At 42.3% G+C, this 19577-nt stretch overlaps 1 protein-coding gene across 7 annotated transcripts in view; it reads left to right on the top strand.

Moving 5' to 3' along the window:
- crtc3 (CREB regulated transcription coactivator 3) overlaps window positions 1-19577 on the top strand; it is a 53195-nt gene that overhangs the window by 14906 nt on the left and 18712 nt on the right. For 5 of the 7 annotated variants that reach the window (XR_005204447.1, XR_005204445.1, XM_037753174.1 and 2 more), the window contains exons 4-6: window positions 4688-4749; window positions 13030-13092; window positions 17155-17258. Coding sequence is in view for 5 of the 7 variants with exons in the window: in XM_037753174.1 (XP_037609102.1) it covers window positions 4688-4749; window positions 13030-13092; window positions 17155-17258 (229 nt within the window). In the remaining 2 variants the exon portion in view is untranslated. The remainder of the gene's footprint in view (window positions 1-4687; window positions 4750-13029; window positions 13093-17154; window positions 17259-19577) is intronic. The other 2 variants (XM_037753208.1, XM_037753216.1) reach the window with 1 other exon arrangement.

The following is a 19577-nucleotide window of genomic DNA, read 5'->3' on the forward strand; positions in this document are numbered from 1 at the left end:
CTATGCTTCACAAGCTCTCCTAGCTTTTTCTGTAATATAAGAATAAAACTCTGTTATATGCCACAATCATATAAACTCAAGCAAAATAGCCGTCACGAAAGTACCTTTTGCGATTTCAGTTTGAATCGGCTATCGTTCTTCGGCTCTAGGTTAGCCTTTGTGCTACTGGGTTAGTCTTTGTGCTACTGGGTTAGTCTTTGTGCTACTGGGTTAGCCTTTGTGCTACAGGGTTAGTCTTTGTGCTACAGGGTTAGTCTTTGTGCTACTGGGTTAGCCTTTGTGCTACAGGGTTAGTCTTTGTGCTACTGGGTTAGCCTTTGTCTCAGTGGGTGTGTGCTCATGAACAAGTTAACTTCTGGACTTCACTGTCGGTGCATTTGTCCATGTTTTCTTCCATTTATTTTGTTACGAGCTGTTGTCTATGTTTTATGTTGTCTGTTGTTTACACGGCTAACAGGTTTTTTTAAAAACGGTGGTGCTGGTGCACTTACGTCACTTACATCACTCACGGTTCCTCTTGTGCTGAGAGAGTACCTACTCTGAAATAGGAGCTAAAAAAAGTCCCTCAAAACGGCGTTCTAGGAACTAAGATCTTTTCCTAGTTCTTGTGATCTGGACACAATGAAAAGGGGTTTTTGGAACTAAGTTCTTAGAGCTATGAAAACGTTCCTCCGGTCCGAAAACGCCTTTAGACACAAAAACATGGGGAAACAGGGTCCAGGTTGAAAAATACTGAAGCTTCCCTTTTAAGAAGTTGATTTAAGCACTTAAGAAATCATCACAGAAGTGCAGGAAGATCGAGGTCAAGTGTCCGTTATTATTCTCAATGAGACCACTACAGTATGTACAGTCCCTATTATGACTCTATACATGGCCATACAAAAGTGGTTCTTATAAATGATCTTTAAAACAGTACATGTATGATCTCCTACGTCAATATTATTACTTAATTAGTCATTTTATTCTGTAAAACATTTTGTCTATATTGTTTAAAAAAGGTTCTTTATGAATAATATATTGTTATTTTTTATTAGACACAGGACATGGATTTAATTTCCTGATCTGGATTCACACCCAATATGTCCAATTTACATGAAACACCCCTCAGCCCACTGATCCATCAGCACGCCCCCACCTCGTAGCGTTTTAATAAGCAGATCTCTGTATTACAGAGATGATTCAGTGACCTGTCACTATGGTGTGTGTGTGATAGCTGGAGACGAGCTGGTCCCGCGTCCCAGCATGTGATGTCATACCAGCGTGTATCTCTGTGGAGAACAATTGGAACAGATGTGTAACGTAATGGTTATTATGATTTAATGTGGTATTTTGAGGAAAACATTCCATTAATGCATTTGTTTTTCCTTCATTGTCCGTAAAGTATGACATCATTGATGAAACTAGCTTGTTTCTACAGTTTGTACGGGGCCGTACATGTGTGGGCAGGGTTGATGTGTACAATAGATTGGGCTGACCTACATTGAGTGGGATGTTTGACTGTTTATATTGCCAAAAGTTCAACCAGTGTAGCATAGCTCTAAACATACTTGGCTGTTTCGAAGGGTTCCTGATTGATCAGCACTTCAACTTGAATTAATTTAGACAATATAAGCAAGCTCCGTGGGTTGTTTTAAATGTTCCTGTTTATTGTGACTACGTGTTGTAATGTAGAACATGCTGTAATGTACACAGCGTGGGTGGAGGCACTCCTATAAAAGTCTGCTCTTGTTAGTATCAAAAAGAAAAAGAAGCAGTTGGTCCATTTGTGTTTGGTGGGTGGTGTTGGTTCCACACATATGCGCTCTGTACATGTACGTGTATAGATGGTCTGGGCAAAATGGTGGAAAGGTCACCCGGTGGTGCCAAAATAGACAGAGAGGACTGCGTGTCTGAGGGGACGTCTCAGCATCTCCTTCGCGAGTGCATTTTTATTTGTCAGTCTTAAAATCTCAGCAGAGGGAATGATGAGCTCTCAAGTCAGTTCTTAAATCCGTTTATGTGTTTGAGGAAAAACATGATGTGCATTTGTTTGAGCAGGCATGTGTGTTACAGAAGAGGTCAGAGGTCATGGTAGAGATTGACACAGAAAACAAGACCAACACAGACCTGAAGAGGTCAGGTCTCTAGGTCATGTGGGAAGGTGGATAGTCTGTCACCTTTTTCTGTTCCAGACAGAAAAAACTGACACTCATGAAAGTTTATTTGCTGTATAGAATATGTATTTGCCTACATTTATCTTTTTTTAAGACTATGGGCGTTGCGACCGACACTTCATCAGGGTAAATGTCAGCAGTAGCTTGCACACCTACACCGATCAGCCACAACATTAAGACCACTGAAAGGTGAAGTGAATAACATTGATTATGTTGTTACAATGGCACCTGGCAGTGGGGGGGATATCTCAGACAGCAAGTGAACATTTTGAACTTTGTGTTGGAAGCAAAAAAAAATGGGCCAGCGTAAGGATGTGAGCGACTTTGACAAGGGCCACATTGTGATGGCTAGACGACTGGGTCAGAGCATCTCCAACACTGAAGCTCTTGTGGGATGTTCCCGGTCTGCAGTGGTCAGGACCGACCAAAAGTGATCCAAAGAAGGAAAACCGGTGAACCGGCGACAGGGTCGGACTCGAGGCTCATTGATGCACGTGGGCAGCGAAGGCTGGCCCGTGTTGTGTCAACCAATAGAAGAGCTACTGGAGCTATAACGGCTGCTTGTTTTTAGACAACATTTAACATTTGAAACATTTTCTCATGTTGGAAAAAACACAAAGTGAAAAAAAAGAGAGAAAAAAACATAAAGTTCTTGGCAGGTCCGTAGTTCTCCTGTTCCACAGAGCCGGTCCTTCATCCACTGAGAATCAGTTCAGTCTGGCAGCTGCAGTCTAGACCATCATCTGCTGTGCAGAGCGGTTTAAATGATGATGACAGGAAGCAGCGCAACATCTTGAAAATAAAAATGTGTGTCAAATCACAGTGCCATATTTCGAAAATGGATGTGTTTTGAAGTAGTTTCATGGCTCTGATTGGTTAAAGAAATAGAGGGTGATCTTTGAATTATATTTAACATTTTACAGTCACTACTTGTGTAGTTTGTACACACAACTTAAGCACGCCATCTACAGTTTAGAGTTGACCCCACTACTATAGTTGTTGAATGGTGTCAAGTAAGAGCACATGAACCAGTCAGAGAACCAGTTTGACTGGATAGTTCCTCCTCTGCAAATCCACAATAGTGTCCCTTTTCCACTTAGTTGTGTTTGTGTATATTTGAAAAAGGGGGCTTATCCCTTGTTTACTGTGAGGGGTGATAGCACGGCTCCAGTCTGTAAATCTGTCTCACTCACTGCTGATAATAATTTGTTCAAGGCCTTAACAGATGCTGTGTTAGAACAGAGGTTGTCCTTGTGTGGCACCAAATGTCTGCTGTAATTTGTTTTTGTTGATCGGTCAACATTTTCAACGCCCCTCCCCAAACGGCTACCCAGAGAGGAGACGAGCTCCACGCTCAAAACTCTAAAAGAAGAGACTAGTGTCGGCAAGACAAAACACCACCCGACTGAAGTCCTGCCCTTCCTCACACAAAGCCAGGAACTCTGCCTCTGCCTTCAGTAGTAACTCAAATAATGCCGTCATTGATTCGTTAAGTATTTGAAAAAGGCAGCTCCATTGTTCACACTTGTCTTTCACCGCTGTAGGGCTTTGATGAGAACGAGCTTACAACATGAATGTTTTCTTTTCTCTTCGAACATGTCAGACTTTAATCCTCCAAGATTACATGACAAGCAGTTGAGTTTAGAACACATCCTTGTTTCATTCTTAATAAAGTCCCCATGAAACGGAAGTTAGAGCCTTTCTAAGTGTTGTGCTGTGACATATCTCACTTTGAAACGGAATATTTGATCAGTGTACAGTTGCAGGAGGGCTTTAAATCAAGTCATTTGCATTTGGCCGCTAAAAAGCGGGCGGGCTTAGAGTTTAGATTGATACGTAGATGAATGGCGCCCGGAGCCTCTATGCTCACCCATTGGCAAAAAAACACAAGTTATTTCGCATCATCATCCGGTGGACGTTCACTGCATGTACTGCCGCGTTGCAGTGATGCAGAGTCTGTTGAAAATCTGTAAAGTTTCCTTTGAATGAATTAGACCTCGGATACATTGTTTTGGAAATGAAGACAGCGGTTTTGCCCACTGATATCCAAAAACACATCTCTTCCTGTCTCTCACTAGAGGCGGTGTTTGGTTTGTCCGTTCTGGACAACGCCATGGTAGCGACCTGTCAATCAAAAGGTAGCCCCGCCCTAAAGCATCCCGTATTTGACTCTAAATGACATCATAATTTACTAAATGAACATCATGCTGTATTGAAGAAGACTTGAAACTAGCGATTGAGATCATAAACTCATGTTTAAAATGTTTACTCAGGTAATAAATCAAGTGAGAAGTAGGCTCATTTTCTCATAGACTTCTGTACAATCAGACTTCTTTCTACAACTAGAGGAGTCGCCCCCTGCTGGCTGTTGGAGAAAATGCAGGTTTAAGGCACTTCAGCTTTGGCTTCACTTTTCAGACCCAGAGGTTGCCACCTGCTGTCAATCTGAAATTTGTTTGTACTTGATGTTATATATATAATATCACAGTGATGTTTCTGTATTTGTGCAAATAACTTCCTTAACTAAATCCTACATAGAGAGCTCTCCGTATGGAGCCGTGTACCTGTCCCCACCTCTGGACAACAACTGGAGAAGGTGAGTAACACATCTGTTGAGCTGCTGACTAAATGCTTGTTGTCTTCTCTTCTTCCTCTAACTAGATAATTTAACAACAGGAACTGTTTCCTCTCACCACCCTGTTTCCTGTATCTCTGTATAAAGCCTACCAGTGTTGTCTCTCTACATCCAGGAACCAGCCATCTCGATCAAATCAGAAATGTATATAATCAGTGGACGAGCAGAGCAGCAGGGTGGACGGGGCGGAGCTGTTGACCTTCATTGTTTGTGCATAAGTGCTGTGTTAGCCGTGGGACGGCTGCGTCTACCTAAAGGTGTTTGACAGATAGCCTTTTGCTTTAAAGGTCATGCCCGACAGCAGATCGTCCTGCTGTTTAGGGATTGTATGTTGTCACAGCAGCACCACTGCCCCGTGGTACAGAATCTCCAGCTTAGCAGAAATCCAATATCAGTGCCTGCTGGGAAACAACGCCACACTGGTTGGCCTTGATGTGTGCTGCAAAATCCCTTTATTCCAGCTCTGGTTGAGCCTACGTAGAGCAGGCGGTGTATTGGTAGACAGTGTTTACAAGAGAGTGAATTATGGCCCTGTGATAAAAAGCTCAGCCAAGCTCCTCCCCCACTCACTCTCCTTCACTCTCGCTCCGTTTCCACACTCTTGTGGTTTTGTATGCAAGCTTGGCTGGCTGCCAATCACCCTGCCTCGTCTTCTTCTTCCACGGCGCAGACATTTGCCAAGGCTCCGTGTTGAGCGTACTGTAACAGCTTGTACTGTAGAAGTGAATAAGGAGGCCCACGCCCTCTCGTCATTGTTGACAGCACAAAACAGGTTGGCTGACAAACGTCCTCGGCGGAGCAACCAGACGTCAGTGTTTCTCAGAGTGGGTGTGTTTTCTGGGAGAGCCATGTGGCACGAAGCAATGAATGCAGACTCTCTCGTGTTTAATTTGTGCGGCGCTGCATGCTGTCATCGAAACTTGTGACAGCCATTTTTATTAAATAATTACATTTTCTGTCGTGGAGGTACATGAAGGCTTGGCTAGTAGACCCTTCATTCATACTCATGAAGTGAACCTCTTTCTGTAGCGTAAGCCTGTTTATTATATGCTGTAAAGTGATGGATCACTGCAATTCAGGATAAAATTATTTCCCATTGTGCGCCATACGTGGTCTCTGTGGACATAACAGTCCTCGTCTGTTTGTGATTTATCAGCTACAATCAAAATCTCACTGCTTTTGGAGTCGTGAAAATAATATTTCCCATGTAACCTTGTGAGACGGCGCAGCATTTATCTCTCACTTTATACCCTGTAAATGTGATTGGCATCAGCTCTGTCAAGTCTCTGCAGGCCAAGCCTCGCCTCCTGCGCCAACCTGCAGCAGATTGTAGTCACAGTGTGTAACAGGGATAAACTTCCCCCTCAGCAGTGGGTTTTGGCCCACTTCGCTGTCAAAGGCAGAGATATACAAGTTTCCCCTTTAGTACTGGATGTCCGAACAGACAACAGTCTGAAAGCTTGGAGAGCTGCTGAATGACCACCTGTCTTACCATGAGAGAATTTTACACAAGTTTTAGTTTCATTGCGTTTTGGATTGCTTTTTAGCTGTCAAAATTGGCCAAAAATTATGTTTGAATATTCATTCTAAAAACACAGGTTTGAACTACGGCTCTCAATCTATTAAAATAGTTAATCGTGATTAATCACACAGGATCCCCAGGAGATCATCCGTAACTGTTGGCTAAGTCATTTCCAGTAAATATCACAATATCAAAACGTGTGTTTTCTGCACACAGCTGATAACGTGTTTTTTTTTTACCGGACGTAAGGTAGCCCTTGCTGTTATGCCCGGTTCAGACTACACAATCTCAGCCCGATTTATAGCCCGACATGGCCGTCCTAGGGGATCAGGAACGATAAATGAGTGTCGTGTGCGAAAATCGATCCTCTTATCTTGTGTAGTGTGTCATAGTACACGACAACCGACGCCACGTCTGGGACGCCCTAAGACACCCCCAGGAAAAGTCTAGCCTGTCAGAATTTTTCATTTTGACACGCCTAGTGTGACATCTCCAACGACGTGTTCCTTTGCGTTGACCAATCAGGTGCTCTCTCCAGCGGGCAGTCGCAGTCAGGTCACTTGGTAATAAACAAACATGGCGAAAAGGAGGAGGGATTTCGAGTTTGCTGCTGTCAGGTGGGACAACGAAACTGACGAAAAATTCATTGAGTTGTGGCAACTGTACCGCTGCCTATTTGACGTTTCGTCGAGGGAGTACCATGACAGAGTCAAAATAGACAAATGTTGGCGAGAAAAAGCAGAAGCACTTCATCACACACAACGCTTCTGTCGCCATGATTGACAGTTGCTTCAACCGCCTCCCCGTGACGTTTGAACTCGCGCATGATCTTGGAATACGACGTGCCATGATTGGTCGTGGTCATACGTGTAGTCTTGCCAGTCACCTGACCAAGACACTGCAAGAGATATGGTGCTGTGATCGTTAGATCTGACATGGCGACCATCATCAAAGACAAAAATATCGTGTAGTGTGATCCCGGCATTAGGACACGGTGTCCTTCCCTGCGGAAGAATTCTCTCCATCATTACAGTTATTGTTGAATTATTCCTTGTTCGGCTCGACCTAATGTTGCATTTCATTTTTAATTAATGAAAGTGGTGTTGTGCGACTGGCGTCATGCGGTGCATTCAGTACGTGCGGGGTAGACAGCCTCGGTAGTGCTGCTTTTTTTCACATTCAATTTTCATATTCAAATATCTGTTGTGTTTTTTTACTATTTGAATATATATTCAAATTTAGAATATTCGTTGACGGCCCTGTTATGTATTGTTTAGTAACCAGCTCACTATTAAAACAACGTTCTGATTTGATCTTTCTTGCATACTTAGCCTCGGCTGAACCTTCAAAGAAGGTTCAGCCGAGGCTAACATGGGTGCTCTCTGTTACTCGTTTCTTTTTCTTTCTAGTAGAAGACAGATAAGTGAGAAGATAAGATAAGTAGATTTCTAGTAGCTCTCAGTGCTCCTGCTATGTAAAAAAAAAAAAGAAAAAAAAGCTGTCCAGTAAACCCCTCCGGAAATTTGGGGATCTGGCAGGATGTCATGAGTGAATTACACTTGTATGATTCATAGTTGATTTACAGACTCTGGGTTTCACTCAGCATGTGAGAAAGTAGAAATGGATACAGAAGGTGGAGATTAATGCTCAACAGAAGAAGAAGTAGGATACAACTTGTCTTAATTGAAGTGTAATTTAAGATGCATGCAGCAGACATCGTCTCCTGAAAATCACAACAGAAAGCGCTTACGGACAAAACAACAATCTCACATTTCTAACAACCGGTACCATCGTATAAAGTATCGTAAAACATTTGAAGTGAAAGGTTACATAGAAATACGATCCAGGATTTCCCCTAAAGAATTGGACAATGGTATTACACAATCATGCCGTGCAATACACGGCATGATGACTGACGATGAGTGACTGCACCATTATTCTCGGATGTTGGTGCATATTCTCAAGCAATTTTAGCATAATGTTTGTATTAACTATTTGGCTGGACCACAGAGGGCCAGACCTACAAACGCAAAAGGTTGTCAATGAGTCACTGACAGTGATGAAGTTACACGATTGGTCGGCCGGGTGTTGGAGTTTCCTCATTGGCCGATGCTCTTTCAAAATTAAAAAGGCGGGAACAGTCCGTTATGCAAATGAGCCCGTCCAGCGCGACGCGTCCGACTCACGAAACTTGGACTAAGCTGTCAAACCGGGCGATCTAGTTGTAAAATGAAACCAGATTCAGCAGCGGCATCATCGCCTATTTCTCGCTTAAAATGTTTTCAGAAGTAGATTTTTGGTGGATCGTTTAGACGGAATAACAGAAGGTTTACGAGCAGACCGCCATGTTCTTTCCTGTTTGAAACGGCAGGCAGAAAACCAGGGACCAATCAGGTGTGTTCAACAACTGGGTACGTCACTGCTTGAGTATGAGTCAAAGAGATACATATACGGCTGGATTTAACATTACAGACTTGACCACTGACTATTTGTGTAACAAATTCATACACGGTCCAGACATATACACTTGGTTTTGACCAAGTCTTTTGGGAGTACGATAGTTACATAATTCCCAGATGTCCTGCTTGAACCCCTGTGGTCTACACGAACTCCACAATTTAGATATCTAGTTTTCAGTTGCACTAATCACTGATTCGTCATGTAACATTTTATCAACTTCTTGGAATAAAAATTGCATCACTTGACAGGGTCATATTTCCAAATTTGATCATGATTAATGTCATTTCAACAGAAATATTTCACAACAGTGTCCTGTAGTAAGCTGTATGCGGGTAAAATGAATGAACAGCACGTACGCTTGCTTTTGCACAATCAGTGTTGTGTTTTTTACTCGTAGACTCTCTGAGACATCACACGCTGTTAGAGGGCAAATGGGAAATCAGAGTCTGGACTGAAGTCTATCCAGATTAGGGAGGCTCTTCTTCCAATAGCCTGCCGGGAAGTCTCCATTGAAGAAAACTCTCTTTTGTTACGCTCCTTTAGAAGAGAGAAAAAAAAAAATTTCCTGACCACCTTTTATATGAATGTCTCAATTACTGGTGATGGTAAATGTAGTCAATAGAAGCAGTAAATTCCTCAGTGCTGCTATATTGACTGAGAAAGATGATTTCTCCTGCTCAGTGGAGCCGTGCCAGCAGTGCCTAAATGTACCAGGATGCATTGCATGCGTGCAAGCTTCTGATGCCTTTGATTAGTCCCCGCCAGTCATGTCCTCTTGCACAGCTAATGCGGCCTCTGCCTCTCTTCGCTGCATTTCTTCAGCCGTATACTCGGACTCGAACAAATACGTCTTAATATCTGAGTCAGCCAAAACACTGTAAAATGTATCCTCGTCCAGGGTTCAACGTTACTGTTTTTTTTAACTTGTGGGTCAGAAATCTACTTGCCCGAAGTACATTTTTACTTGCCCCTTTACAACAAAGACAAAAGTTAATTGTGCTGTTTATTCTTTATTTAAGTAAATGCATCTGCAGTTTCACCCACATCCTCTAACACCACCCAACCCTCCGGAAAAAAACAATGGGAGTTGCTGGATTTACTAGCCCGACATGGCATTTTACTTGCCCTAGGCAAGCAGGCGATCCTTGTAGCTGAGCCCTGTTGTCCATAACATCCTCTGAACTCATATTTTGGGATGCAATGTTTTGCAGTTTGCAGTACAAGCAAAGAGAACAAGGAAGTTACTTTATTTACTTAATAGACCTTACAACAGGTTTAGGAAGTTCTGTTTTTGAGCAACATCTAGAGCACGGCGCCCCGTGTCTGCCCAGAAGAGAAGACTAGACATCCAAGCTTAAATAGCAGCCTGTAGTTCTTTCTCTCCTCCAACTACGTCACTGTTACGTCAATTGACGGCGCTGGATGCAGGCAGAACTACAGATTTTGCAGCTACAAACTCAGCTTTCTGTGTCAATAAAGCAGCACTGAGGAATTTGTTTCAATCGACTACATTTTGGATCCACATAAAAGGTGCAGAATTTTCGAAATTTCTTTTTTTGGAAAAATGCCCTTTTAACCCATTTAAATCACATCCTCGGTCATATTGTGCACCTATTTAACAATAAATACCAAATAAAAGTACTTTCTTTGTATTTTTATATCAAAATCCAATAATTTTTTGTTCCTGGAAGACACAATATGACACATGCTTACTTAAGCTAGTACCAGCCAATTTCAACCAATAATATCATGACATCCACCCGTCAATCAATCTGTAATTTTAAGCAGCACTTGTAGCTATAGGCGGTCGTGACAGCTAAGATCTTTCTTTGGTTAACTAGCTAACAACACTATAGTACATCGGTGTGACTTTGGGTGTTCGCCACCTCAAACGTTGTTGTCTTCCCTAAATACCGTGGTTACGGGCCCGCTGGCTCGAATTCATTCACTTTGAGGAAAGTGGTATCTGTGACAGCTCCACTGTTGTTATAACGTTAGCAGTAACTTCACATTATCCACCAGCCATTGTCACGAGATGAAGGCTGCCAATATGCTCCATGTATATTGTGTCCAATCAACCACCTGCGTTTCCCGTTTCACTTGGAAATATGTCACGATACGGAAGCTAGATACTCTTGAAATGCCGTTTCATCTTGACTTTAACATCCATCCATGGAAACGGTCTTCAGGCTCTTGTTGTGTTGTTGCAGTAGTGAGAGGCAGATTCCCTGCTTGTCCGTCTCAGGGGGAGAGTGGGGCGGTGGAGTGTTTACAACGCCAACCACATCTGCACTACATTACAGCCAGTCAGCTCTGGAGAAGAGCCACGGAGCTCTTTTAACTGTTTCAGTGCTTTAATTACCACAACAGTACAGTGATCAGCTATCTGCTGTCCAGCCAGCCTCTCCAGTGCTGACGACTGGCAGAGAGCAAACCTCTGAGAACAAGGGGGCAGAGAGAGAGAGATGTGCAGTAAGCAAAGGCACCAATTACATTGTATTTTTACTGCTGCGTGTTTGTATTAAGATGACTCATGCCAAGCTTCCCAGCCTCTCTCAGATCATAACTTAAGAGGCAGTAGAGCAGTGCTAAGGGGTCGGCAGGCATGCAGGGGAACAGAGCAGTTCACATAGCCTTTAACCGCGCCATGATCAGCAGTCCAGCCAACAGATTTTATCATCCCTCTGGATTTTGTGAGGCGGCTTTTTTTTCTTCTTCAAGAAAAGAAGTAGTGATTTCCCAACTTTGTCCATCTGTACTGTGTCAAGCCACGACTTTTTTTATATCCACCATCTGTCCTCCAGAGTTTACTCAAAGTATAGTGCTTGTTCGGAAATGTGGCGCGTCAAAGAATATTACTGTACGCTGGTAAGGCAGTTTCTTAAATGGGACTGGTTCCTGGAGTCCTCTGGCACCAGACCTGAGTGCAGCTCAGTATGCGTCCCTTCGGAGACCATCTGTTTTCAGGGTCAGAGCCTCGGTCCAGTCCCACGCCCTCCTCCTCCTCTTCCATTCACCCATCTTTGGCCTGCTATTCCCGTACCAGCCTCTCTCGGGATGAAATCTCAGACCGAGCTCCCTGGAGATGGCTCTGTAGAAGAAAGGCCCTGCAGAGGAGAGATCTTAACGTTTTCTCTTTGGGAGATGCGGTGTGATGATTCTCTGATGGCTTTTTTCCTCCATCTAGGTGGTCTGATTGCTGCCCTATATTGTAATAAAGGCAGCGGTAGGCTGAGCGTCCACATAGAGTTTTTTCTGATCGCCAGCGTCTTTTTTTCAATAGTTCCCAATAGAGAGGCGACGTTCCGCCCCTTCCAGTGGACCCCATGGGACCTTATCTGGGGCGGACTGTCGACCGGGCGGTCTGTCCTCAGTGCGCCCCAACCGCGTCGTGCCCCCAGGGCGGGGCTCGGCCCACGTAAAAGGCGCCAGGGGTCTGCGGCGATGTCTGCAACCCACCCGACCCGTCTTGAAACACGGATCACGGATCAAGGAGTCTAACAAGGAGCCTCTTCCCCCCCGTCTGTCTTCATTCTAGAGATGTCACTGTGTCCCCAGATCTCTGCAGTTGTTTTGAGTACAATGTTATCATAACCAAAAGAAATGAAGCCACCATGTAGAAGCTGCAGATATATTCTGGTAAACAAGCATAACGAGAACGTACAGAAAGCACCGGCTTGGTTGAAAAGAAAGGCGGTGTAGCACTAAAAGGAATTTGAGTTATTTTGTGGACCAGTTGTATTTTTAGAGGACTAGTTGTACCAGACAGCAGTGGTTGTTTCTGTGTACTTTCAGCCTAAGAAAGAGTCAAGACCCCTTTTTGCTGAACGCTTCAGAAAAATCCACTTAGTCGCTGTTTCCCACTCCATCGTTTCAGGCTTTGACGATGACCCTTCACATCAAGTGTTTGTGTCGTTTGTTTCTCTGGGCAGACGTTACCCAGAGAGCTGGTTGTGTTTCTCTCTTTCTCTCCACGTTCGACCCTCAGCTGCAGGTTTATAAACCTGGCGTTGGAGTCTTCACTCTGCTTTTAATTTATTCCATCTTTCCATTTTCCCCTCAAATGTACAACGGTATTGTGCTGTATCTGAGTATTTTCCAGGGTTCTTCCTTCCTTCCACACATGCGCCAACACTCATCATACTTTTTTTTTAACCAATATATTTTCTCCTCTTCACAAACTTGAAGGCAGCAGCCAGGGGTCTCTACTTTCATCCAGTAAATTCCTGTCATCTTTTTCCCTCTGTCTCTCTTTGAAGGGAACAACAGCCATGGACTGAGGACAAACGGCCTGGGTTTAGATTAATATCACAACTCAACAGGTGACCCTTGACCCCTCGCTCTTTCTCTCTCTCTCTCTCTCTCTTTCCCTCAGCCTATCTTTACCTCTTTATCCCTCGCTCACACAGAGGACAACAATTCTGTTCTTTGTCTTTTTGCAATCTCTCATTGCGTCCTGGTTTCAATCCTTTGTAAATCTCCGCCTGATTTGTAACATCTCAATAATCCTCTCCTTTCTTCCTTTTGAAGCGCTGAGATAGAAGGCCTCAAAACTCATCTTACTGACTGTTATGGTTGAATTATGACATTTTTTTTTTCTCCTGAAACATTAATCAATAGTTCCTTTTTTACTAACCCAGCTTCAGGACTCACGGCTCCTTTGCACTCTAACATCAAGGCTCCTTATTCACATTTTCTCACTTTCAGCCTTTTTACATCCTTCTCCAAGTGTTGTCTTTGTAAAGTTTTGTTTTTCAAACTGATCGAGTGAGTTCAAGTTTTCAAAGCTAAATCCAGTACTTCAAAATTTTGGGAAATGTGCTTTTTTGCTGTCTTTTTTTACCCCTCTGGGTTCAATACTGAGTTATCTCTTTGACATGTTTATCCCAGATTTGCATAAAACTGTATGCTGCTGCTAGGCGCCAGTACATCCAAGAGTCAGCTGGGTTTTGTTTGAGACCAACGAGGGTCCACTTTCATCGCGTGGCGTAAATGTCGTCACCCGCCCATGTCTGCAAGGGTCGGACCTGCACGGACCCCTATGTGGATATACGCTTGCAGCCCAAAATTTGTGACCGGATAGACTGTACGCATAGCAATTGCGCCGAGCGCTCATGCTCCAGTTAATCTCTTGTTCCACACTCCTGTCCAGTTGGTGGCGTATGCACCTATAGCCTGTTCTCGTCAAGCAGTCGCACATTTTATTTTCTCTTTTCTTTTTTTATTGTTGTTCAGCCAAAAACAACAAGCACAGGGAGCTGTTCTTGCTGTCGTGAATTCACCATTTTCTTTACTAATGTGCATGCTTCTTCTTCATCTTGATTTTTTTTTTGGCAGTTGTTTGGCAAAAGACGTTATGGTGCATTACCGCCATCAACTGGAATGGAGTGTGGATCGCGAAATGCAAATGCGTGGAACACGAGACCGACGTGGACCCTCAATTGTAGTATGAATGGAACCGCATGTGTGTCCAAGTGGTCCAAGGTACAAGTCTGCAGCAGCCCGAAAGCAGAAAGTATGGCGGAGCCTTTAAGCCTTGATTATACTCCCGAACAGATGTGTACACAGACAGCAGCAGACACCACGGAAGTGTAGTAGTTCTGTTTATACCAAGCCCCCAGGAAGAGCGCCGGTCGTCGATCCCGATTTCGTAGTGGCCAAAAGGCGGTACTACAACTTCTGTGTCTGTCACGTGATGCCATTGTGCCCAAAAATACTTTTTCCCATAGACTTACATTGGGAAAGACACGTCTGTAACTCAGCGGATAATCTTTTTTGAGGTGAATCAACTTCCCAGTACGAACACTTGAATAGCCCTTATTTAAAAAAAAATATTTTTAAAGTTGTCCGTTCATGTGAATGAGACCCAGACTGAGGCTGGAGCGCAAGCCGTGATGACGGCGTGACCCCGTGACCCCGTGACCCCGTGACCCCGTGACCGAGTCATGTGACCTGAGCGGACACTACTGCGCATGTTCCATGTGCCCAAGATCCGGGTACTTTTCCAGACGGAAGTCGAGCCATTTAGGCTTCATGCGACACTGAGCAACTTTCATAGGAGTGAACAGGGCCCCGCTTCCAACGCTGTATCCAGTTCTCTTAATACATCCATGGTTTATACTGTCCACTTGGAGGACGCGTTCCCCACATGCGGAGTAGATCGCTACGCTACCACTCGTAGCGTAGTGGCAGGTCACAATAAGTTGCCCGTATGTGAGCGTCCGCACAGCACCTATGTGTACACCCTCTGATGATGAAATTGACGTCATGCAGACCACAGCTGACCCTCGAGGATGCACAAAGTATAATTTAGGCTTTAGAACTCAGTTTAAGACAACAAATGAATACATTTCTCGAAACATCTGTATTCTTTAAAGATGACTGATTTAGGCTGTAAAAACTCATAATATTATAAATGTGTACATAGTGTATATATTAATGGTTGCTACAGTGTATTGAAATGGCGACCTTATTTGTGACCTTGCTTTTTAATGTAAAATATGGCAAATTTATTCCATCATATACAATGAGTTTTCCATCATTGGAATATTGAATTTTCCTCAGATACTGTGTTACTTACCATGTTTTGAATTTAAATTACAGTTTTTAAAAACATGTAAGCTGTTTAGACAATGTGGCTGGAGATCACTCTGATGATCTTAATGTACATGTTAATTTACATATTTCCTGTTTACGTGTCATACATCAGTTATCTTTATATCTGCTCAGACAACCAAACAAAAATGTATTTTAAACTCTCTTTAAAGTCTGATCTCGAGTCACTATTGGAGTGATTTTTTTTTTTCTCTACGCTGTTTGCCATAATTAAATAAAACCAAAGATGGCAGCTCTAAAAGCATCAAATTTGGATGGATCAAACTTAAGTGTGATTACTATAATTTGCTTCAACGACCAGGAATGAAAGTAGGAATGAGTCATGAAAGACGCCATTGAGGCTCAATAGAGAGCACTAGAGGAAGCTGGCAGCGTTCGTGTGGGTTGGCCCATGAATTTGTGTGTGTGTACAAGTGAAAGGCAAACTTGGGTAAATTTACAGCTCATATTAGAAATATATTATACAACCATGATTTACACTAACTTTTATAGCTGCCAATTGAAATTTAATCCTGATAAAACATTTTGACGGACTTTATTCAAGGGAGTTGATCTTCATTTCTATGGAATGCCATTTCATTCAATATTAAATAAATAAATATGGCTATGAAATAAATTCTGAAATAAATAATTGAGACAATAAATATATAAATATTAAATAATAATATAAATTCAGGGGACTGAAATAAATAAATGTGGCAAGAGAAATAAAATTCCCCTGAAATTAATAAATGGGGCAATAAATAAATATAAATTTCAGGGGACTGAAATAAATAAATAAATGTGGCATTAGAAATAAAAGTCTCCTGAAATAAATTAATGAGTAAAAAATATATAAATAAATATACATTTCAGGGGACTGAAATATATAAATCAATGTGGCATTAGAAATAAAAGTCCCCTGAAATAAATAAATGAGGAAATAAATGTATAAATATATATTTCAGTGGACTGAAATAAATAAATGTGGCATTAGAAATAAAAGTCTCCTGAAATAAATAGATGAGGCAATAAATAAATATAAATTTCAGGGGACTGAAATAAATAATTGAGTAAATAAATATATAAATGAATATAAATTTCAGGGGACTGAAATTAAATCAATGTGGCATTAGAAATAAAAGTCCCCTGAAATAAATAAATGAGGAAATAAATGTATAAATATATATTTCAGTGGACTGAAATAAATAAATGTGAAATTATGAAATAAAAGTCCCTTGAAATAAATAAATGTGTATTTATATTTATTGCCTCATTTATTTATTTCAGGATTTATTTCATACCCTTATTTATTTATTTATGTATTATTTATAATGCATTTATTTATTTATGTGATATTAATTAATTTATTAATGTATTATTTATGAATGTATTTATTTATTTATTGTCATTTATTTAATACTGAATGAAATTGCAATCTATACATTTCATGTTGAGAAGTTTTATAAATATTGCAGAGCTGTCCGTTTCCCTGTATCTCCCTGTATCAGTATAATTAGGGATAACAAGCGTATTATCATTACTTCATCACTGAGCCTAAATGTGTTTTCGTCTGAGCCTGATAAATATTTAGTCCAGTGCTGTGAGGATGTTTATGCGTAAGGTCAGTGTGAGCCTGTAAATGGATGCAGCTTGTGTGGAGGCAGAGCAGGAAGCAGAATGACTCACTGACGTTACGGCCCTGAGAAATCCTCTGCCTCTGTCCAAGGTGCTGGAACGCTTTGCATAATTTTCCTCTTCCTCCTCCTCCTCCTCTTCGTCCTACACAGAACCAACTCAGACTCGGCTCTCCATACAAGCGCTATGAACCCAAACCCTCAGGACCCCTTTGGCATGAACCAGCAGATGGGTCGGTGTCCCCCCCAGCGCAATGGTGAGAGTAACACACACAACCAGTACACGAGATCCTCCCCTTCAAAGATAACACTTTCTTATGTGTGTGTCTGCTTCCATCCATGTCTTGCAAGAGATGTTCTTGTTTTAATGTGTCCAGGGTCTGAAATTAGCACCCGCCACCTGCCAAATGCAGGTAAATTGTCGGCAGTGGCGGGTAAAATCATCAGGCCATCCGCCACTTTAGCAGGCAGGGAAAACGCTAGTGATGCGAACAGAGAACCGGGTCCCGTTAAGAACGGGTTCTTAGTTAGAATGTGTCCTTAAATCTGTGTTAACTTATCGAGGCTTGTACCTCGGCTCCATCATTTGGACATTATTTGATACATTTTTACACTTTTTTTACCTCTCTGTTTCTCGCCATTATAGCTACACAATTTAGAATATCTTGTATTTCAAACCAATTATATATGTTTATTACACGGCTGTGTTGAATACTCGATTCTGATTGGTCAATTACGGCGTTCTGCGGTCTGTAATTTCTTTATAACAGACCGTTGCTACGTATAGCAGACCGTTGCTATGGGCGCAGCTCTGATGTCGGACTCTGGCAGACCATTTTTGTGTCAAAATATTGATATCTTCAGTAAGTAGCCGTGTAATAAGCGGGATAATGTACAGCTAACGGGTCATTGTGGTGAAAGAAACCCCTTCAGGGCGATGAGAGACCAGCAGCATCGCCCTGTCGGGGATTCTTTCACAACAATGTCTGGCTCGCTGTACATTATCCCTTATATAATCACTCTCACTGGCTAATCTACTAATCTTGCATCATCAGACCTCCATCTCAACAAGCTCTCAGAAGCCTGGAGAAAGAGTAGAGAGAGGGTGTAACGGTACTCCAAAGTCACGGTTCGGTTCATATCCCGGTTTAGGAGTCCTGGTTCGGTGTAAGTTTGGTACAGCGGAGAGAAACAACCCGAATGCACAAGGATACGTTTCTTTTCATTTATTTTGAACAGAGAGTAGTGAAAGTGTCAAAGACGGACGTTGGTGTGTCTGGGCCATTACACTGTAGGAACATGAACAAACACTTTTTTCAAAAGGCAACAATAGATTATAAAACTGAAAAGCATCTCTCGTAAACGCTGCTTGGAAAGCAGCAGGGATGAGGTGTTGGGTGCCAGTTTGGTACATCTAGGTGATGCCGTTGAATATGTGTTAGCATTCACATCTCCTACAACGGTGGAGCAACTCCAACGCGCCGTCCTCGTCTTATACACAACTCTCTCTCCGTTGTAGTTGTAGCTGTCTGCAACCGTCGTTTCATTCGCGCTCGCCACAGTGTGACTGGCTTGCTTGCCAATCAGCTTTTTGTGCTAACCTCCGCACATGTTGCTAAAGTCGTGCAGCAAAACGTTTCTGTGTGGAACTTCTAATCCTGTTTCCACATATTAATATTATAAATGTATACATACATTTGCATAAAGCAGCCCACTCCCATGTTGATAAGAGTATTAAATACTTGACAAATCTTCCTTTGAGGTCCATTTTGAACAGATAAAAAATGTGCGATTAATTTGAGATTATTTATAATTAACTATGGAATATCATGCGATTAATCGCAATTAAATATTTTAATCGTTGACAGCCCCTAAAATGAATATATTCATTTTTGTTTGGGGCTTTATTTGAAGTGAAGTGCAGCATGTGCTGCTGACCTGATTTAATAAACCTGTGTTGTTTCATGGAGTGAGTGTGAATGATGATGTGGAGTAGAGTTGACAGGATCTACTAACGAATGCAGGAAACAGCCTAGAGAGTCTAATTAAGATGCTCTATGTGTGTTGAGACATCACCTCAACACTCACCCAGTGCTTCATACTTTGCAGAAGAAGAGCAGCTTTGTGTTATCGCAGCACAGTCTGCATGTTTTTAAACTACACAGTCACATGCAGCATGCAGGCAGCTCTGCTCCCGTACTGCCTCCATGTCGTAGTAATCATGCTAGTTTATGATGTTTGTGTTTCTGTTCTGCTGGTCATTTATTAACAGAGAACACAGTCCATCCAGCCAGCTGCTTTTCAGCCTCGTAAGCCAGATTAAAAGCTCAGTTACACAAATCCCCCGTCAGGCCTTTGTTGGTTTCAGATGTTCTGTTTATACCTTTTGTAGTTGAATTGTATTTGGTCCAAAGAAGAAAAAAAAAGATTTAACTCCCAAGTCAAAGAGTTCATTCTTCTTCTTGTTGCTGTTTCCATCTGAGCGTCCAGTGTGTTTCTGACGGTGTTTGTCACGTTGGTCTGATCTCAGCGCTGCTGATGAAGTGTGGAGTGGATGAGAGAAGTGCTCCTGCAGC

Source organism: Sebastes umbrosus, chromosome 2, assembly GCF_015220745.1.
Source record: "Sebastes umbrosus isolate fSebUmb1 chromosome 2, fSebUmb1.pri, whole genome shotgun sequence".
In the NCBI taxonomy this organism is placed as follows: Eukaryota; Metazoa; Chordata; class Actinopteri; order Perciformes; family Sebastidae; genus Sebastes; species Sebastes umbrosus.